The sequence below is a fragment of the Haliotis asinina genome, chromosome 13 (assembly GCF_037392515.1).
Source record: "Haliotis asinina isolate JCU_RB_2024 chromosome 13, JCU_Hal_asi_v2, whole genome shotgun sequence".
Taxonomy (NCBI): domain Eukaryota; kingdom Metazoa; phylum Mollusca; class Gastropoda; order Lepetellida; family Haliotidae; genus Haliotis; species Haliotis asinina.
In genome coordinates, this window is record NC_090292.1 from 22,727,485 (window position 1) to 22,751,015 (window position 23,531).

General features: G+C 39.9%; 1 protein-coding gene across 1 annotated transcript; it reads right to left on the reverse strand.

Moving 5' to 3' along the window:
- Positions 1-2,400: 2,400 nt before the first annotated feature.
- LOC137259423 (FMRFamide peptide receptor frpr-18-like) lies at positions 2,401-19,339 on the reverse strand. Its single transcript, XM_067797084.1, has 3 exons — positions 19,285-19,339; positions 16,468-16,928; positions 2,401-2,952 (listed from the first exon to the last, which is right to left on the reverse strand). The coding sequence occupies exons 1-3, from the start codon at positions 19,337-19,339 to the stop codon at positions 2,401-2,403; spliced, it is 1,068 nt and encodes a 355-aa protein (XP_067653185.1).
- Positions 19,340-23,531: the final 4,192 nt, after the last annotated feature.

The window sequence follows — 23,531 nt, forward strand, 5'->3', positions numbered from 1 at the left end:
AGCTTGTGGCAATCAATCTATGTGTTCCATTCCTGGAATGATTTTCTGTATGAAGTCTGTATTTGTGGGAGGCATTTGCTATATTTCTGTTTATCCGCCCCTGATACCGACACAAATAGTTCCACTGTAATCAAAATACCAGGTCAGATGAGGCTTCACCTCACAGTACGACGCACAATGGTCAGTATGTGTCGGCCGTTCACACGCTGAGAATGTTCATTATGAACATTCGTTTCTATTTAGGACGGACGAAAACTAGCGGAAGGTCGATATTGGCAGCAGAAATGAATGTTAAGTTTAATACTTAAAAAAGACTACTCATAAAACAGACCCTAAAAGTGGATAAAAAATCGTAGCTGAAGGCTGGGTAAGACTCATTTGAATACATTTTCTTTAGAAATACTGCATTCAATACGGAAATGAAGTTTTAACAAGACAATCAATTTTACTGAAATAACTAACACGAGCGTTTAGTCTCCGTTTATAATCCACGTGTCAAGGACACCAGAACCGGCGATCTGTAACACATCTGCACTTGCGATGTATATTTTATTTCCTATCGACTTGTACCCCAAAACTGTTTTCATTTTGCTGCTATCACCTATTTTATAATACATATTTTCTGTGACCGTGCAGTTATTACAATGTCCATCGACGACAGGGTTATTGTTTATATGCATCCAGTATGTAGAGTTGATATCCTGTTACACTATGGTTGAACCATTGCGTGACGTCAAGTTTCAAAGTAAAGTCATCAACTGCATGCTGATGATGTAAATCATGAATCGTGTTTGTAAACAAATGAGTATAATTGGTTTACAAATTGTTGTTTTTTTCTTTTCTTTTTATGGTCTTTCATTATTATTTTATATATTGTATTTTGTGGTTGTTGTTTCTTCAGCTACCATGCTTGTCATAAGATAAAAGCAATCGTTTGGTTAGGCTTGTTGACTTGGATGACACATGTCATCTTGTCCCAGTTGAGTAGATCGAAGCTCATGCTGTTGTTCACAGTCGTTTATTTACAGAAAGCCACCTTACACCTGAAAAATTGCCGAGTAAGGCTTTGAGCAGGATACAAATTCACAAAACTAATCACGAAACGCTATTTACTTTTCGTGTACTCGGAATCCCCAGGCGACTAGCTACTGAAGTCTTGCTTGGCCATATTTTCTTTCCGTCAATGAATAATTCAGTGCAAAAACAATGACCGTCCAATTATTATTTACTTATTGTTTTGTGTAAAAACATTAAATTGTTTGAAAAGTTTCCATAAATATGTTTTCCGTATAAAAGGCACGATCGCAATGGGCTGAAGTGATGGTGTAAATATAGCTTGGGTCCATACAAGAAGCAAACGTACCGTAAGGCCCCATGGTTCTTAGTATGGTGATCTTCCTTGAGTTGTTGATTTGTACCTACTTCTATACCTTACATTATTGGTTTTACACTTTCCCTGACAAAATATACATGAAGAAATTTGAGCAATAATTGATGTCTGAGCATAACTCGAAGATGTCCATGAAGGGGTAGAGTATGTGAAATAATTGCCTCTACACATGGTAGCTATGACAACATGGTTCTAAGAATGGTGATCTTCCTTGAGTTGTTGATTAGTACCTACTTCTATATCTTGCATTATTGTATACTGGTTGTAAACCTGTATCTGTATCTTATATCCCCGATGTACGTGTCATGCATGTTATACATTCTTTGGTCACAATTTGGCTGAAATACTGCGGATAGGACTGACGTCACTCACGCAAGGTAAAATGGCTTCACTTTGGAGATACAGCTAACACAAACCTATGTAAGTGGTACACAGCCCATTCGATGAACATGCAGTATTACAACAAAGTGTATCAACAAGAGACAAAACGTTGAATCTCATGTAGGTGGAAGAGCGACTGAATTGTTCAAGCGGAGTTCAATTCAACACATGGGTAGAATGTGTGAACCCCATGTCTGATGTTTCCCGCTCAAGATGGGCCGGGAACATTGCTCTGACCGGCGTAAAACTCACTTCTACCAGATGATGTTCCTCAAAGGGTTCTAATATAATGTTGGCTTGAAATGCTAGGGGAAAATGTCAATCGTTGTAAACTTATCCTGATTTCTAAGAGACAAGCTTTTTTAATTCAGAAGCGATAAAGAAAACACCTCTTTCAGAAAACGTTCAGCATTTAAGTGGATGAGCTTTAATCCCTTGAAAGCAGCTCAAACTTCAAATAGTGAAAACATGAGAAAACACGTCAACACGAACTGTCAAGGTTCATTAAATTTCACAATGACTGTGGTATACAACATCATTTCCAACATCGGCAAATCCGAACTCAGAGACTAGAATAGTCCAAAGAATCGAGACTCGCCACACAGTTAACGTGTAACAATACTGGAATTTCAAATCAGAGCGAAATCGTCCTTGACCTTCGTTGTTGTAACAGCTGTGCTTTTCTCCCATGCAAATATTCGTCTCAGTTCAAATCGGAATACTTTCCCTGACAAAATATATGTGAAGAAATTTGAGCAATAATTGATGTCTGAGCATAACTCGAAGATGTCCATGAAGGGGTAGAGTCTGTGAAATAATTGCCGCATTCCTCTGTACCTGGTGGCTATGGCAACATGGACGATTACCGAAACGATGACTGAGGGGAACAAGGTCACAACGTAGACAAATGATATCGTCACCAGCATTAACGTTGTTTTATGCGTTTTAGCAACGTTCCGTCTTGATCTCGGGAGAGCGTAGTCTTCAGGCCGTCGCAGTTTCTTCACACGGTATATCCGATAGAGCACAAGGATGTTGCATGTGAGCACTATGACGACTGGGAGGATGAAGATAAGCGTGAACTGGTAGAGGTAGACGTGAAGCGATGTGTACACGGTGAGGTAGTCGGTGAAGGCCACGCACTTGTCGTCTATCTTGCCCACCATGAAGAACCGGAACACCTGAGAAAAAAAGAACAGTCAGTGAATAGAACTGTCCATTGCAGAAACTCCCATGAATTATATCAATGAAAACTATTGCTTCAAACCGAGAAATATGGTCTGAATTCCTGGGCACGTAAAGAACAGTAGTAAAAGTACGATATCAAAGACCCACATCACTTGAATACCAAAGCAAACAAACTCTTTCCAATTTTTACCGGCCATTGTTACTGGAGTATACAAGCAGGCAGCAAACAGTACATTGATATTCAACAGACGTACGTAATATGTACATACATGCACTCAGGATCATTAGTTAGTACAGATCTACGAGTACGTGTATTCTGGTGAAGTGTAACGTTTACCAGAATTTAAAAATAAAACAAGTTGATACCATTTGATAAATGGAGATATTTGGTATCATCACGATACTTAATAACTTCTTCTTTTTCATAATATTAACATTAGACAAATAGTTTCTAGAAGCATATTTAATATGTTTTGTTTGACTCGTAGAATGAATTCCTTTGTATGATGATTATTATTTTCACCTTTATTTCCAAACGAAACATTTTCAAACGTAAAGTTTACAGATCGTTGAACATTATGAAGTCATTCTGTCACTCCGTTCGAAAGTTTCTTTACATGCTTACGTGTTAAAAAGAGATGTACTGTAGTGTCAAGATCTTTTTTGACAAAAGGAGCAAAGTGGTGAATCTACACCGCGTTCACAATAACCACCAGCGCGGTAGCCCAATGCTAGGTAAAACATCCCAGGGCTAGTAAATATAGAATGGGGGTAGCCCAGTTTTGCTTGTGCAAATTTTCAGTCTGCGAACAATTCTCTTCATGACATTTTAACTGTAAAAAATTATAATCATTTTGGAATTTTTGCTTTCAAGCCGACAATTCTGAACTTAGTGAAACTAACAGAAATCCTCACCAGTTTCTAAGGCCCGTCGTGATAAGTGTCAGTGTTTAGAAATCAAGATAGTAGACGCATCCATCATCATTTGCAAATGGCGCCATGTAGATAAGCATACGGAAACGACAGACAGATATGAAGGCATTGTCACAAGGCAATGGTCCCGTTAATGCTAAACAAAGGTGAAGAAGAAACTTTAAGAGAATCACATCACATGGAGAATATTAAACATCGAATCGTGAGAGAATTTTTTCGAAACGATCTGTTGCGTTCAATTGGCTGATGTTCACGTTGTTGTGCTGGGTAAAATATGAAATATTTGGATATGAAAGATAGAAAAGTGGCCATTTCGTTATAGGATGAACTAATTTGAAGAAAGGAACGATCGTTTCCCATAAGCATTGAAAAATGTCATGAGGCTGCTGTTGCGTACGGGGCATCACGCAGTAAGCCAGAATTTACCGTAAAATAAAAAAAAAACTGCTTTCAAAACCTGAAACCTCATTTGGAGGTATGCCATGCAGCTGTAAAAACACAGTAAACCTGTGTCAGTAACTACAACTGAACTTGATGAACATGCTTCTACTCCTCTTGAGCATGTTGAAGAGGCTGAACAGAGGGACCCGGAGTTGCACAAAACGTGTTGACAATTGGGACAGTTGTTTTGATTCAAAGTGATGATCTCATTAAACTTGGTCAGTACCAAAGTGGACTGTCACTATTTGAATAGTCATAATCCTGAATTTTTTGCTGAAGCATATATTATGATCATCACGATTTGTAACGTTAATGTTCAACTTTGAACGTTATGAAAGAAACAATAAGTGACTACTAGTACTTTTGAGAGTTTTGTATCCTTATGTAGTACGACTATTAACTTTTCATTCAATTAAAAACATCTTAGGCCGATTTGCTAGTGGTTCTGATTTTGGTAACTACTTTAATTTTGTAATTTGATACATAGCATCATACCTAATATTTCAATGCAAAGATTAAACAAGTACGATACAAAAGGATCTCTTTGGCGACACCCACATTCAGTCGTAAAAGGTTATGTAGCAAAACCAAATGACAATAACCCTATATTCCATATAAAAACGATATTATAATATCAAATAACTTCGAATGTTCTTTCCACGTCTACCGATAAAAGTAGTCCTCGTATATGATAGGTATCTGTGAGTTCAATTAGAACATAAACCATTGTAGTAACTTGAACTATGAATCTCTCTTTAATAAAGCCTTTTTTTGGTTTTCACTTAAAATACTTGGCAGAACTCTTTTTTCCAAAATCTATTAGCTTTTGCTGCTATCCCAAGTGTTCAGTAGTAATATTGGGCGCCAATGTGTAATGAATTTCATAGGCTTATTCCCCTTAGGGACATACGTTATAAGACCTCGCTTTTGAGTGTTCGACAAGTTGCCTCTATTATATCCGTAAATTAGAGATTTTTTAGCAGAAATTAACCCAGAGCTGGAAGACGTTTAGAAATTCCACAGTAAAGCCATCGGGAACAGGAACTGTTTCCAATATTTCATTGTCCTTAATGCTACTGACAGTTCAGATATTCTTCAGGACTCTCATATTCTGCTTTTCTTAATCTAGGTACATCAGCATCCTTGAAATAGTCAATCAACTTTATATAACTATTGTTTCGAACTTTATGTAATTTTAAATGAAAGAATGTATTTGGGCGTAGCAGTTCTTGTCATTGAATTGCCATTAGTTAGAATATACTTTCATGGCTAGGACTTTGAGTGAAAAGTTGTTCTAAGATAGAACCATTACAATAGGTATCTCGTATTAATGCAGTACCCGCACAGTCTAAAAGTATAACATTCACGGCAAACTGCCATTTACACTAAATAGGCATAGGAGCATGACACCCACCCACCCCCAAGGAGAAAATGCGGGTAACACGAGAACGCCGTATATGGCACCGTCTTCAAACTACATCAGCTAAGTTAATTTAGCCATGACTAAAACTGCCCTGTGACGGTATGAGCTGCCTATGTATTGTGACACAGTTCATAAGTAAAACTGCATGATACTGAATTCAGGGCTATACATCTTCATCAGTTCTTTGCTAGTTGCCAGAGAAGTACAGCTATAGCTGTTTCTAGAGTAAAAACCTTCTTACGCATTCAAACGCTAGCACAAGCATATTTGCGTGACGAAATCTTTTCTCTTGTTCAGAAACAAACACGCTAATGCCGTAGAGAGCGGCCTAAAGCTTTGCACTATATTTTGATTTGCTTAAGTATATAGATATTACATTATTGCAACCTCAGTGACGAATTCAAAGGAATGGTCGAACGGTCGTCACTGTCAGCCATATGTCGCTTCTTAGATTAATGTTGTATGTGTCGATAATAAATTAAAGATACCTTGTCTCGATCGTTAAACATTTGTAAGTGTTGATATTGCGATTTCGACCCTTTGTGCTCACGTGTTGAACTACTATGAGTAGTATTGAGGATTGGTAGCTTCAGACTAGACATAAACGTATGCAAAGGTACGTCACATGCTCATCAAGAGTGTATATCAAGGATGGGAAAGCCACGACACAAGGAAAGGAGTTGAGGTTGATAAGACGATATGCCGTTGAGCCAAATTGAGCCATCCAATGATCGCGGGATAAATAGCGATATGTCCAAGCAGCAGTTGCGTGTTTTACATATTATATATATATATATATTTATCGCCACTTTTATACACAGATATATTGATCCAATTTTTGTATATAAGTCGATAATGACGTATTGTATGGTTATCATAGGGGGCATGTGCTGACATACATTCGCCAGTGTCTTCAGGCAACACAGTTCAAAAAACATTCAGCTTGGAAGTGCTTACATTCCTGTTCCAAGCATATATCTAAGTCTTGATAGAAACATAACGCGACAGCAGCTCAAAAAGTCAACATTTCTGTCAGATTATGAACATAAATATGTAAGCGAGCAACACAAAAGCTGCCTCATGACGGATTTTATGGTATCCATCCCTGAAACAGAGGTGTAAAGCCCATTCTGATATCTTACGTCGCGACATTGCTTGAATATTGCCAAAGGCAATACCCATTGAATCACTGAAGTAGATCAAGGCAGATTAAAGACAAGTGATGAACAGTTGTACCATTCCAATCACATTTGTTGTTCTAATTCATCGATAAATGTCACAGTTTGTCACTTAATATCTGCACCACAGCCTACACTTTAAAGCGTGCTTTGGCGACATCGATAGTCTGGCTTCGATTTTTTCCAACGGATGTCTGGAACCCATTCAGTGATATTGCTTGTATACTATTATTATTATTATTCCCCTCTCCAATTTAACTGAGACAGTGGTGGAACGGTTGTCGAGCTGGCTAAAGCGCCATGCTAGTCAGGATGAGGTGTAGGGATCATGAGCGCAACCCTGTGCTCTTAAGTCCGTAGGAAGAAGACCAGAGGGTACAGCAACGTGCTGTGAACTTGGACAAAGTACTGTGACTATGAGTCCCGGTCCACCCAGCTGTGTGTGGGTACCTCGTTAGGATGTGAAAGCCACAACACGATTTGAATTTGATAAGACGATGTGCCGTTGAGCCTAATTGAGCCATCCAAGGATCGAGTGAAAAATAGCAGCGAAATGACCAAGCACTAGTTGCGCTATTTAAAAAAAAATATTATTACTCGTCCGTTGTAATATTTTACGGCAATATTGCATTAGTATAATATCGTTTGACGTATGACGTCAAAATGCTAATGTCGATGTCGCAATTCTACAAGCCCTTGCTTGACTCGCGGAAAGCTGAGAGTGATCACACTGTAGGGAATTTCGCCGCAGTTTCTGTCAGTTAATGTTGGCGAGTAATAAACAGAATACTAAACTCGCTTCCGTGAAATATCATTTTTATTTAACTCGTTAAAGACTTGGTATCAAACGAGCTTTCGCTTTCGCTTTCGCTTTCGCTTTCGCTCGTTTGATACCAAATCATTAACTCGTTTGATAAAAATGGTATTACACGAAAGCGAGTTTAGTATTCTGTTTACTAGTTTAGACGCCTGGTTGGAATATCCCAATGGCAGCTCTATGATGTCCGTATAAGGACAGAGCAGAGATTTCTAGGCCAGGCTCACTGATGACATGCAATCGTAGCCAGATAGATTGGGAACATGTATTGCGTATCCAACCAACAGCGAAACACAGGCTGATTGCATGGAGATACACAGTCTTTTCACCATAGAGGTCATTTGGGGCTCCTGAATGTGTGATTACACTGGCGTCATGTCATCTGGTCAGGCGACTCACAATTCCAGTTCCATAAAGAAGATTGAGGATACATACAGTAACTGGAGCAATTGGACAACGAATGATTGTAACAGAGTTATTTATTATTTCTTCCAATCACAAATTCTCTGGGACAGGATGATACAAGGTGATCGATGTGTATCCGTCACCCAATGTCATGACAAACCATAAGCCACGTAAAACCATATACCATCTTATCACGAAACTACTCCACTGTAATAACACCATGATACTTTACATTGTGATGCAATGATTGCTCCCTTGTCATGTGCAACGTTCAGAAAGTCGGATTTACATAACAGTCAATGATCGTTTTGATTTTCTTATTTAATTACTGATTTTTTTTGTTAATGATTCATTTGAAACATGTTGATATACCAGTATATGTTTTGTGAATGGATCAACAGTACAATCTCTGAAGGCTGAATGATGGTGAAAATGCAGCTGGGGTCCCCTCAGGTAGCAAAAGTACTGTAGGTAACCATGGTCCCTAGTACGGTTGTCTGCCTTCGGTTGTTGGCGATCTGTAGCCCGTGTTTTATATCGTATTGTCTTCTTTTATTACAATGTTTTAATTTTTCATGCTAGTTTTAGTTTATATCTGTAATATTCTAGTATTTTTACTTTCCATCGTCGACAGGTTTTACCCTTCAACATAATTTTCATTTATTATATAAATTGTTTTCATCACGGTATGGCGGCTGAGATATGCTGATGTGACGTTAAATAATAACTCACTCACTCACTCACGCAGGAAACGAAAGTACCTTAAGTCTCCATGATCTTCAGTGTCATGATCGTCTTGCACTTTTTGGCGACATATAGTCTGTTATATGTGGTACTGTCCATATAGTTTTAGCATTACATCCTTATTTTTCCCTTAGCACAACTCGAAAACCATTTCATATCTTTCAACCGATCTTGGCAGATATATGAGACAGATCTTGAAATGGTGAATTTGCTGATTACAGATATACGACATTTATATTTTTCATGATTTTCATGATTTGGAATTAGTCAAGCTGGACTTTAACCTTAAGTGAGATATGATATATGACATGACATGTCACGACATGATGTAGGATATTTATGTAGCTCACATATCCACGCACTAGTACATGCTCAAGGCACTGGTATTGTTTCCCTCGATCACTGGATGTCAATCTCAACAGCACATTGTATTATGAATCTCAAATCCCTGGGGACTACGTAATTCATGCTGCCACTAGGTGCATCACGTTTTATTGTGACTCTCCCATCCTTACGAGGTACCCATTCACAGCATGGAGGGCTGCGACACATAGTCACAGTACCTTGTCCTAGTGTTTGCTCAATGCTGTACCCGCAGCTAGGTGTTGCCATGTGGCCACCATCTCGCCTTGATGGAAACAAAATTGAAAACATTAAGCAATTCTCTGTTCTTATTAACCTTCTTGCTACCTTTCTTAATCCAGAAAATTCTGGACTGGCAACATTCCAAGCCATCTGGTAAGTTCTGAGAGTTACCAGATCAGTTGTCTGGATGAAAGATGCAGCACATCTCACAGGCCTATGGGCGGTCGCCCACACGTGACTCCCCACCCCACCCCACCCCCGTCTACCCCTATCCATGCAGCGCCTTGTTGTGGCCCGATATTGAGCTTGACTTCAGTGACATTTCCAGGGAGGCACATGTTCTATTTGACTTTTGGTAATGTGTAAATATACTTTTGACAACAGTTCTCTGTCACTGATCATCAAACCAAACCTTCACCATTTCATGAACTGTATGTATGGACGTTTGATGCGCAATTGAAAAAAAAATAATTTCAATGATATTTGTTTCCGTTTTGATTTAATGTCTAACCAAAGAGGTGTATGCTTTCTTTTGAGCATTAGTTTAGTTGGATCACTTGTCTGGCGCCTCATACAGCTTGCCCACCACGCCCCCTATATTCTACAGTTACGCTTGTATCAAGAATGCCGCAGTGGCTCAGAATACTCTAAGTGGTTCCTGTAGAAACGCGAATTGATTAATTATTTTGTTTCGTTAAATCTGTGTAAAAAATAGATTGTTAAGGATTAAATATGCAACAGGCGATCATTCAAGTTGACAGAATAATGTTCAGGCAGATGCTCGTGGACCTCTGACTCCCGAACATTAATAACTCATACTTAGACTGTCAACCTATTTCACAGCGAAGACAAATCATACACTGTGCATGTAATTATTACTTATTAGAACCAGAAAACGGAAGGGCCAACCAATCTGCGCTGAGTTTATACAATAGCTCTCTTGCCCTCCGGTATTCATTCTGTACACGTTAATAATCCGATCATGCCAATCTGTTTAATCATTGTCTTCGGAAGAAAATGTCCATGCTAACCTCAACCTGTGACGTGACGCATGAAGGTGGCTCGTTGCAATTTTACATAACAGATTTAATGTATGATGGTTAGGTTGTTTGGGAGGCGGAACTTGATTACTAGATGAACGTGTGGTGCTGAGGATGATGTGTGTTCTTGAGCATTTACATGCCGCCCTGGGTCTTCTTTCACGAAGCAACCTTTACGAAGGTTAACCTTAACCAGCGTTGCACGCTCGATCCTGCCAGACTGTCCGGGATGGTATGTTTGGCGACCGGACGGTCAGTTTTAGAAGGGTTGCGCGCCCGATGGTCTTGGACGAACCTGATTTGGAGGATAATGACTGATACTAGACCTGCAATTTCCTTTCTCTTAATATTAACCTTCACATTCTTTGATATGACTGCAATACTGCCGACGTGACGTTAAATATTAACTCACTCATTCACCCATGCACTGTTGTTCCCTGTAAATATGCGGGTTCGAACTGCTCATCAGCAGTCCATCCCTCGGGTATTAAGATATGATCCGGGCTGGGTTGGTCTTCAGCAACCCGTGCTTGGCATAAGAACGAGGAGAAAAGTCCCAATGACGTGGTTGAAACGCCATCCTACCTCAGTTGCTCATGATGTTGATCAATGGTTTGCTTGCCCAGATTTGTGTACTTACACAAGGTGATACATAGCTAAAATAGTGTGCGGCGTTAAACAAACAACCAAACTAGATTTTGAGAAAAATAATAAGTCAGTGCTATTAACCACCCACGTCTGTGTTCAACGAGCAGTATATATGGACCCTCCTCCATCAAACAATTGTGAGGCGCAGAACCGGACGATATCGATTAACAAGACGAATTTGTTACTTGTCGTGTTGAAAAACATCGGAACAAGAATACAGAAGCCCATTTATCATCGTCGGTTGAATGTTTTCACGATTTCAAAACTGATCGGTTATTCCAAACAAAACGGAAAACCCCTCTTACTTTTTTGCGGAAGATCATCCACCGGGAAAATGTCCTATCTGGTCGACAGAACACAGATGAGCGTTATTTATTTCACAGCCCATATAATACAGCCCGACAGAAGAAAGTATACATTTGAAAAGTGCATTACAAAAGAGAAATAAACGTTAGTTGTCCGAAACATTCACAAGACACAGTAAATGTAACTACAACAGTATCAACCATAGAACTAGCGAATCGTCATTACCTGCTTCTTTTAGCCAAAATATACACCTGGAAATTAATCAAGCAACACCCCAATTTTTTCTATTGGAGCAACTTTGAAGTGTTCTGACAATCAAAATATGCCGGGTTGATATAGTTTGACACTTTTTTATTCAACAGACGATCTCTGACAAACAACTTAAAGGGAAAAAGTATCAAGACTTTGCTTTATTGCAACGAAATCCAAATTCTTAAAACTGTCTTAAATTCATGAAAAAATGGACACAATTTACTATTCATCCACAGACGTTGTTGTCAGGTGTATTAACACAAATGTCACATGGAAAGAAAGAACAGTCATCTGAGAGTCTGCACACCGACTTTCATCAATATCTAGTGTGTCCTCCCTGCGCACGCACCACCGATTCCAGACGCCTCCTCATTCCTTGGATGAGTCTCCGGATCTGATTCTGGGGGATCCTGTTCCACTCCTCATGCAGGGCAGCCGTCAATTCGTTGAGATTATGGACTGGTGGGTCTCTCTGCCTCACACGACGGCCAATAAAGTCCCACAAATGTTCAATGGGGTTGAGGTCAGGGCTCATGGCAGGCCATGGAATTCTGTCAATTGCATTTTGCCGCAAAAAATCATTTACAGCATGCGCCCTGTGAGGTCTAGCATTGTCGTCCATAAATATGGGTCTCGTTGCCAGAGGATGGTTCTCAAAATGAGGTACCACAGCCCTGTCAAGAACCTCCTGTTGGTAACGAACACCGTTAAGGTTGCCACGGATGGTAATGATATCCAACTTGCAGTTCATGGAAATGCACCCCCATACCATAACGGAACCTCCCCCAAAGGCCACAGTCTCCTGGATGTTCCGTGGAGCCATTGCTGTGTTCCTCTGCCTCCAGACCCGAGTACGACCGTCCACCATGTGCAGCAAGAACCGGCTCTCATCTGAGAAATGGACCTTCCTCCAAGAGGCAATGTTCCAGTGCAAACGGTCATTACACCAGGCCAGTCGGGCTGCCTTATGGGCTGGAGACAGTCTGGGTCGCTTGATTGGCCTCCTTGCCCGGTATCCTGCAGCTTTCAGACGATTCCGAACAGTCCTGTTCGAGATGGGTCTCCCTGGAAGCCACTCCTGTCTCAACCGAGAGCTCGAGTCGAAGGACCTGCGCCGTACAAGTCTCAGTAAAGCTCTGTCCTCCCGGACTGTGGTCTTCCTGGGTTTTCCTGGTCTAGGCAGGTCTTTAACTTCATTAGTGGCCCGGTATTTTTTCAAAAGTTTTGAAATTATGGAATGATGTCGTCCGATTTGAGTCCCGATTTGTCTTAGAGACATACCAGCATTCCTCATGCCGATTATTTGCCAACGAGTGGCCTCTGATAATTTCCTACGTGCCATGACATTGAAATGAATGAAAAACCGAATGCAATCGACAACCTGCGCTTGTAAACACCCCAGGGAAAAAGTGCATTTTTCGAAAGTTGAGGTTAAAGCAATGCACGTGCGCTGTGCAAGCTTCACGCGCGTCATATCAACCCATGAAAAGCTCATGCTGTATGTCAATACATCAAAATTGAATAATCAATCATCAAAATTACTTCGTTAAACTTTGTTAAGTTTTTATGTGTCTTTGAATTTGGTGTTGCTTAATTAATTTCCATATGTATATATTAGTCAGAGGCTGCCCTTGAGTCAGTGTGAATATTGTCCCCATCCGGCTATTTGAAAAGTTTGATTTTCGAAATATTATTTACGGTGATTGGTCGAAAACGAAATGGAAATTTTGGAATTGTGTGCGAGTAGATTTTTGCAGCTTTTAACTTTATTCCATTAGTCTCTGAGCGGGTGACGCTAAAATATGACCAGGTATGACGAGTGAACGCGTTAACCAGAAAGTTGCCCTACCGCTCCTTGGAATCCGATCTTACACTTCGACGAAATTAGCTACGGGCACGCTATGCCATGCAGGCATCTGTGACAGCAACTTCCATTTGGCTTTCATCAGTGTATAAACAGCAATTCGATGACACCAGAAAACGATTTCACCAGTTTTGTTCCGTAGTGTCCTCTTAACTTCATTATGCATATTCGCTGTATCAAATAAAAACGAAATATTTGGTCTGCTGCCAAAACTCCTTTCTTGACTTCAGTGTCTACGAATCTCTGCGCTTGACATAGCAGTGGTCAGTGAGACTTAAAAACCGGATTCTTTTGACCTCATGTTCAACTCGTCATCAATCCTTCGTCGACAGGTTTTATGATAGACACATGTATACCATTTCAGTGTTAAATGTTCTCGACTCGATGTTGTTGAAATGTTGCCGCTTTGATATTAAATATTAACTTACTCACCCGTCATCATCAATGTATTGTTAGATGTGTTTGGTCGTTCAAACACTGAAAAACTGAAGTCAGATCCACATCTGTGATATCTGTAACACAAGCACAGAGTCGACTGTTCTGTGTTCAGCAGCCACGAACAGATGGAGTTCGTTCTATTGCATTGAGGCTTCACATTCATACTTCCCTTCAGCTGACAGATAATACTCCTGACCATGAAGAACTGAAAACACGCAGATGTGCCCAGAGGTGGTGAAGGGGAAATTCTATGAGTCCAGTAATTCTACGCTGACACACTTATAACAACACGAGGGATAGCAACGTAGAAAAAATGGGTGGTTTATCCTCGGAGTACAAGTATGTGAGGTTGGGCAGATGACACTTCTAGAGGAAGGCGACGTAGTCAGGATGACACATTAAGTGGTCAGCGGGATGGATTAGCTGGTCACTGTTCGTCCCTTCTTGTCTCTGGAGTGCCTTCTGGTCTTTCCGTTCTCTGCTGTTATCTTGCCTGCATTTAGAGGGTTATGAACCGCCGAGAATCTGCTTCGGTCAGCGATTCTCGTGGAGATATTCTGCACTGCTGATTACTTTGGTAGAGCTTGACGCATATTTCGCAAGAGTTCACTTCAAATAGCAGTACACTCGAAACTGTTCTGTAACCCACCTGTCAATGCATAACGGATCTCATGTCTTCATTCCTCCCAGCTTTCAAATAGTCGGTACCCGAGAAAATATATCTTCAGCAAAACATGCCTCTCGGAAAAGGCGATCTCCGGAATCGAGAGGTCAGACTCGCTAACGTGGAGTAAGAAAAAACACACACTGAAATTTGAAATTTTTGACGGAAACCTGAAATAGCGGGACAATACTCAAAGCTAATAGAAAATAATCAAAGTAACGAGAAAATGCTCGAGGTAACAAGATAATTCTCGAAATTAATACTTTTTCTTTTATAGAAACTAACGAGACAATACTCAAAGCACCTAAAATTTATCGAACTAACGGGAAGAGCACCTAGAAAATACACGCAAGCTCCAATTAATCAGTCGAAGCAGCGAGAAAATACGCTGACTAGTTATGTCTTCCCAGATGAAAACGTGACTTTGTCGGGCATGTTTCTTGCACGGATTGGGAAGGGCAGCCTCTACAAAAATGCGTTTCCTGCCCAAATGATACGACCATGGGAAATTGAAGTGTTTGTTCAGATCACACAGTGGCAAATGGAAACCAAGGAGTTCCTGTCCTACACTTCGTTAACTGGAAAAGCCCTAACTATGCTGAGAGACACGAAGTCATTCACCTTGCGAGCCACAAAATAGCTTTTTTGATCGGCTAAGCTCTGCTCCCTTATGGACAGGGGGTATTTATCCTGATTCTTCTGTTTACAATCAGCGCTACTGAGACAGGTCGACAGGCTTCACAAAGCTGTTTACAAGTCATTACTCCAATGGTAATTTGAATGGCTACCTTAGTAATTGTATCATGTGGACGCGTAACCAGTGTGAACATTGGCTTTCACACGATAGAGTATTATCATCGTGGTTCTTCATTGAAGGACGCAGTTCAGTTATGATTGTGGGTCTTCCTGGCATTCACGATTTCCTCTCCGTAAATTAACCATCGGGAAGCCATGGTAATTCAATGACGTCAAGTAACGATGCTAATGGCTGGTCTTGATATTGTTGTTTTAAAAAGAAACTCAACCTCAACAAGTCAGTTCAAATTAATGGTTTCGACGTCGAACACTCAATAAACGTTCCCTTTGGGCACACGAGGCGTTTATCGACAAATAAGAATACACGTGGAACAGACTAGACGTGACTTGAGTCTATGTTTGCTCCTTTTTCTTTGCTACGTATACTCACGCCCATCAACAGTAGATGCCAGTGGAGAAAGCGTTTGATCGTCAAGTTTTAGATATGGGTTCGATTCCGAACTTGGTAGAAAATGTGAAAACCCTTTCTTGCGTTCCCCTTCCTGGGACATTGCTAAAAGCGGCGTAAAATCATATTCAATTACTCATCAACAGCATGTCCTCAGGGTGGACACAACGCGTGATGATTTTCACACCCGTGATAACTTCTACAGACGTTTAACGCATACCCTCAAATACATTTAAACGGTTCCCTTACAGAAATAACCTAGGAAGGTTACTTTTAGGGAGAATAGTAGATCGATAAACATCCACAACAGGTAAAGTCGGTAAGTCCTTCTTAATTTTGGGTTCGTTTTTTGATTCACTTTTGTGGTGTTTTGGATTACTGTTTATTTTCGAGCTTCGAATACGTACAAATCCGACGCCAGCCGATCGCATTTCAGTTTTTGAAATGAAGAGGGAGTGTAAGCATAGCTGGCTCTAGATGGTAGTGGTGGTTTGGTGAGAGTGTGAGTGATTGAAGATTGATTCTTACCCGGATCTTCACCGGTATAACAGTATTCACTTACTTACCTGAGTATATGTAAGAAGCATTACAAGGGCCAGGATAACGATCAATGCGCCATGCTGCGTGCACAGAAAAGCCTTCCGCAAAGGAAAGTAGACCGCTACGACCCTCTCCATCGCCATACACACAATAAGCCACGAAGACATTAAGTAGCACATGTGTTCATAGAAGTTATGGATGCTACAGGCGGTGTCAGAGAATCCAGCGTATAGCCCTGAATCCCCTGCGTACTCCCGGAGTTCATGAACAAGAAGGATCTCCCTGTTGATCAGAGTGAGGCTGTCAAACACAGCTAAGGCACACAGGAAGTGACTGTAGGACTTATGTCGCCATGATCTGGTTTTCATGACCACGAAAGAGAGGCTGTTTCCGCCGAAACCTATGGCCACTATAATAGGCGTAAGGATCTGCTTCAACCACCATGCCCATCTGTCGTTTGGTTCGGATGCCACAGACCAGGGTGATGCTAGAAAAGTGGAAAATAAAAAATAAAATTAAGTATATAAGAATTACTAGATGGTTAAGAACAGTTGGACGTTTAGTTCAAATAACAATAAACAATTACTGATGCATGTAAACACAAAAAACATGCTTCAGTGTGGAATACACTCTGTATGATGGAAGAAGTCCATTTGTAACTGTCCAGAAAAATGCGTGCATACAAAGTCTCAGTAGTCTAATGGTTAAAGCGTTCGCTCGCCGAGTCAATGGCCCGGGTTAGATTCCCCACATGGGTACAATATGTGAAGTCCATTTCTGGTGCCCACTCACCCCAACCCTCGCCGTCATGGTGTTGGAATATTGCCAAAAGCAGCGTAAAACTAAACTCACTCACTCGCTCAAAATGCAAATAGATGACAGGTATTCCACGCCGACAGATAAAAAAATCAGTTAATGCTATATAGAAACAACTTGGAAATGAAAAAAAAACAATCCTTCACAATGCCGATATTTCGACTCAGCGTGAACTACGTTAATCTCAAGCACTTCATTCATTACTTATAAAACATCTTTCAGCGTTAAACAAACCAAAATGGGACTTTTTTAATAACATAACTCTTCATTTAATTATTGCATTTTTAAAAGAATTTGATTTGTTGAATGAGATGGAAATAGGTAAAGATTTTCTTTGGAAGTTTGTTTTAGTAATTTCGATTGTGAGTAGCTGTAAAATCAAATGATGTTAAAGTATTGTGAAACTATTGTCCTCCTGTGAGTTTACGTCCCAATACATTCCAAGTAAATTAAAACGACCCATGTTTCAATCGTAGAATACGCGTCTTTTTAATTGATTGTATGGCTAGACTTATTCGCTGTAAAGCTTGACATCCCAACCCATTTTACAAATGCCCAGATATCAAACACTTTCATCATGAAACAGCTTTCTCTCAAATGAGTTCAACACATACACAAACAGAAAAAAAAACCCAAAAAACCCAAACAAACAAACAAACCCCCCCAAACAACACATATTCTTCATGTAACACCAAATGTGCTCAAAACATACATACCTATCAAACATCGTCAAAGTTAAACATTGAAATACCGAACTCGTTCAAAAAATACACATATACTTTCAACGTTAAACACTTACATCCAAAACGCGTTAAAAATCTAACATCTTCAAAACCATACGTCGTCAAATGTCTCAAACACCTTCACGAAATACACATATTAATTTTAATGTACATTGTGGTCTTACCACGGTACCTTACGGTATGTATTGCTGTACAAGGCTTTTAGCCTTCGGTTCGGTCCGTTTTAGTTCGATTTTGAGATATGATCATGACGCATAGAAGTGATAAGAGCCGAACCTAACATTGTTTAATAACATGGCAAAAATATAAGCGTAATCGTTTCCAGTTCCAATGAACAAAATTCTAACATGGCTCGGGTGGATGTACGCCCCTCGTAACCAGTGAACAACTTCAAATGTTTTCCATAAACTACGTGCATCATGCGTGATGTAATGTTAAAGAAGTACTACCACAAAGTACCGAATGAGTTGATTGTACATTTATGTGAGGAAGGATAAACAATTTTATGCTATTTCATTTTAAGCGATAAGCACAGATGGCTTCAATGCCGTAATTCTCAATAGAATCTTCAAAACAAATACCATGAACGGTTTATACAAATTCACACTAATTGAATCACCGCTATTGAAACAGAATCAATCATTCAACTGCTAATTAAATGCTAATAAGTAAAAAAATGTTACAAGATCTATTAGAATACATTGAAAATAGAACTGACACCCATTTGAAACTAAACGCCAAAACCGTTATTGCCGATTTCAAAAAGTGAAGATATGATGTACCGAATTTCATTTCCATATTAACAAGAAAATTCATAAAAGTTAAAAACGATAAAGCAAACATTGTACCTTCTCTCGCTGGTCAGAAACCGATAAAACCCCAATAACTATAAATTACCAATTACATAAAAATTAATACATACACTTGGCTTTAAACATGACCGTAATTTGGCTAATTATATACCACAAATATGCCGATCTGTTATGCCCACGGTTCCCAGACCAAATGGAAATAACGCGATAAAATAATCCTTAAAGAGCGCATTTGGGTAGTCAGCCAAGACGCCACAAGTAGCTATGAACAAGGATGACTTTGGGTTAGGTGATTCACTGAATCATTGGTATGTCTGATCCAGATTTGATTATGTACAGACCGCGGTCATGTAGCTGACATTGGTGAGAGCGGCTTTAGAAACAAACTACACAAACGACCTTCAAGATACTGAACAGTGTGAACAATAGGTTTGCTCTTAAACAAGATTCGCTGAGAGCGTTTTGGCTACACATGCCTCTGAGAAAGTAAAGCGTTTCCTGCGCAGATCAGAAATGTTCAACAACATGGTTCAGGTGTTAGGAATGTGAACATGAAAAAAGATGTCAAAAGCGTGGTTTGATGGTGCATCATCAGATATCCTGGGCACACAGCGCAGATAAGTTAGGTTTTTGCCGCATTTAGCAGTACTCCATAAATATCACGGCTGGGAACACGGCTTCAAATAATGTACTTGGGGATTCGAAACAGCGTGTTCTACAAGACGACCAAATGGTTTAACCACTTGACTGTCACTCAGACCCTACACAGCAGGGATCACGCCATCTAGGACTGACTTTGAACACCAACATCTAATCAGCTCGTTCTTTTTGTATTTTATACTGTTACTGTAAAGCATCACACTGACATGTTTCGTAATATATTTTCTTAATCTTATCCCGGCCCTGTCCTCATGTACTCATTGTAAAACATTGCAAAAATCTGAAAATTCATGAAAAAAAGATTTTCGTAATCCAGCTGCAATAATTCGGTTTGGTTCCCAAAATATATCATCGGAAAAAGGCATGTGTGCTTCGGTTTGCAATAGTCAATATCGCTTGGCCTTTTTAGGACAATCCAAATTAGGTATCCTTAATTAGCTTTCAGCAACATTTCTTTCTTTCATAAACACAGGTATTTTTAGTATTGTATGTAGACAGCATCTCCGCTTAAGGTCGTGATTTATGTACAGGAGTATATTTGTGTATGGGGCACAAAGTCGATGTTCACGTGTTTGGTGGAAACATGATAATCAATTACGTGTGTTTTTCCTGTAGACAACACGCAAAGGTCGTCCTGCATTTTTTGACAGTCAATAACGCTCATGTAATGCTAGTCTGGTCCAGACTGGACTTTTACAGACCGTAGACAACGTATCTGGAATGTTACTAAGCAACCATCCAAAGAAACAAACAAGCAATCCAGCAACCAACAACATGAGCCTCGTTCTATGCAGTTGGGGAACGCAATAAGCTGTCACACCGATATTGGCACTGTTAATAACGAAAACAAACAAATATTCCAGTGATCAACAGCATGAACAGCGGTGTCGCAAGTGGGAAAATAATATGCGGTCACAGCAATATTGAAACTGTTAATGAAAGTGATATACCATCCCCCATTTATTGGAATTAGTTAGGTCTATGAAATATAAGGAATGTGCCAAAATTCTGTTCGTATTTTAAATACCATAACAGTTACGAAAGATAAAGCAATGATACTTTTGTCCTTCAGTATATCCGCAGAAACGACAGCATGCACTTTCAGGTTAATGTGTGCTCCAGTGATTCCCAACTTGACGGCATCTGTGATAAACTGGCGTAGCTAATCCTGCTCTCCAAGCCAGGATCAGATCTATTTCCAATCGCTGCTCCGCCTCGCATGCTGGTAATCTAATAAGACAGATAGTTAGTCGTATTTTATGTCAGCGATTGTGTGATTTGGACGTTGTTCGGGATTGATTAGACTCATGTATTCAGTACTGAAGCTGTAGACGTCTAGTAAGACACGATCATGATCTGGTAGTCCTCTGGTCGAAATCTCTGGGAATATTTCGGTCTTAGTTGATTGCAAGTGTGGCCTATCGCAATAACAGACACAGTGCGCTACATTCCTGAGTATCATTAGAGATATTTTTATCTCCCTGCTGCCTAATAATTGAACTAGGACTACCTAATCACCTTCTTGGCGTATGTGATAAGGAATAGGTGCAGTGGAATATTGGCAAAATATTTAATGGATTGGGGCTGAGATTTTTGTCAGAGACTGAATAGTTTGACGATGGTGTGCTATCAATCAATTCATCATCAGCCAGAACACCTCATTTCTGCGCCTCTCATGATAAGCATGTTGTTTGGAGTCAGTTTTACCAGGCAACTCCCTGGATTAAAATGGGTAGTCGCTAAGACTGACTAATATGATTGATAATCGGAAAAGTCAATTGGAATCATTATTATTTATTATCGATATGAGTGAGTGAATTGCATATGATTGTAACTTTCAACACATCTAAGGCGTGAAATTCTTTATCACTTAAGGAAAGTTTAATTGTTTTTAAGACCTGTCTGTTACGATATTCACCTATATTATCTACCTAATACTACCTGTTTTCAAAATAACGGGTAGTCGTTTGGACGGAATAATAAATATATAATCGGATATGTTGAAAGGAATCATTACTAATTCTTATCGATATGAGAGAGTGAGTGAATTTGTTTCATGCTGTTTTTAGCAATATTTGAGTAATATCACGGTGGAGGATATCTGAAATGGGCTTCACGTATTGTACCCATGTTGAGAATCGAAACTGGACCTTCTGCGTGGCGAGTGGATGCTCTGTGAATACCGTGCCACCGAAAATATCTAAATGAACTAATGTGATGAGATAGTTGTTAAATCTTCCAGGATAATGCATTAATGTAGGTCTTTCTTCACGGGCTGGTCCTAAGTACGTTCGTTTTGTTTATACTCCATGCATACTCATGTAACCAATCTTCACTGATGTGTTGATTTCTTTCGGATTTTTATTGTTGCTCAAAGTTACTTCTCCGATATTTATCGACAATCTATCGATATTCACTTGACCTTGATCTACCTCTGTGATATATATTGATAGCCAGCTCTAGTAGAGGTAGAACAGGAATTAAACGGATCTGCTGCCCTCATTACTTAAGGCAACTGATAGATTAAGGTTCCATTCTCTATAGTAAATATCATATAAATCAAATATTCGAGCCTTCGAGAAAATTACTATGTTTGTCTGATTGAAAACTAGATGATATAAGAACTGCTTCGATAATGCTGCCCCCAGGTTTCTTCAGGAGCACTGAAAACGGTTGCGGCTTCAACGATAATGCTCTACGGTTGCACTTTAGTCGAAGACGTGCTAAGCCCTGGATGCCTTTATCCTTTTAACACGAAGCTTGCACTAGCACTTCTCTCTTTGAGTAAATTGAACCCAAAAAACAAACTTCATTCTTGGCGAAATGAATTTTTCTGAAAATAGGGAACACAAGGTAGATAATACAGTTGATAACCACAATGGCCAGGTCTAACGTGACACGTCAGGATACTTCAGCTGTGCACCGGGTGCACGCAGGACGCTCCTCTTTGGAAAGCGACTCTTCTCACGGACGCAGGTCTTATGTAAACATGAATTCTCACGTCACGCCATACAAGTGCTGCAAGTTAAATCAGCATGTCTGTGACGTCTTAATTGAGGTATTTCTGCCTATACCTCCATAAAATATAGAAATATGGCGTTAATAAGTTTAAAATTTAAATTCATTTATAAGTATCATTTTCTTCTGAAACAAGAAACTGGAATTCAGTTTAACCAGAGTTGTTTGTGATGTATATTCTCACTTTGACACGAGAAAATTCGGATCGACTGAAAAGTTAAGTCATTGTCTGATTAGGTTTTGAGACTCATGTTTCGGTATGTGTGGGCGTTTGGCGTGCCATGACATGCAGTATTCGACAAACTTAAGTACGAGTGTGCGCCAAGGGGTATCCCAGGGGTATCCCGGGTGAAACCTATTCCCAGCAACCTGTTTGTGAGTGAGTCGAGTTTTAAGCCACACAGCTATATGGCGCCGGTCTGTAAATAATCGAGTCTGAACCAGACAATCCAGTAATCAACAGCATAATCATCGATCTGCACAATTGGGAAGCGATGGCATGTGTCAACCAGCGAGCCTGACCACTCGATCCTTTTAGTAGCCTCTGACGACAAGCATGGTCGCCTTTTATGGCAAGCATGCATGGGTTGCTGAAGACCTATTCTACCCCGGACTTTTACGGGTCTGCAGCCTGTTTGTAATACGAGGCATACAAGGTGCCAAAGAATCAGTTGGCCGGGCAAGATGAACTGATTGACAGCACATCATCTTCAAAACATCCCCTCTCTGACAGAAATCTCAACTCCAGACCATTAAATATTTTGCCAGTGTTTCTATTACAGGTGTTCCTTATCACATACGCCCAGAAGGAGATTACATATTCCTAGTTCAATTATTAGGCAATATGGAGATAAAAGAAAATACCTCTAATGGCACTCACGAATCTAGCGCACTGTACGTATTATTGCGACAGACGACATTTTGCTGTCATGTCCTCCCCTACGCAATTGCCACCTCACAAAGAGTAAGGCCGAAATATTCTCAAAGATTTCGACCGGTGGACTATCAGAACCTTACTTTTTTCAAGTGTATGTTTACAGC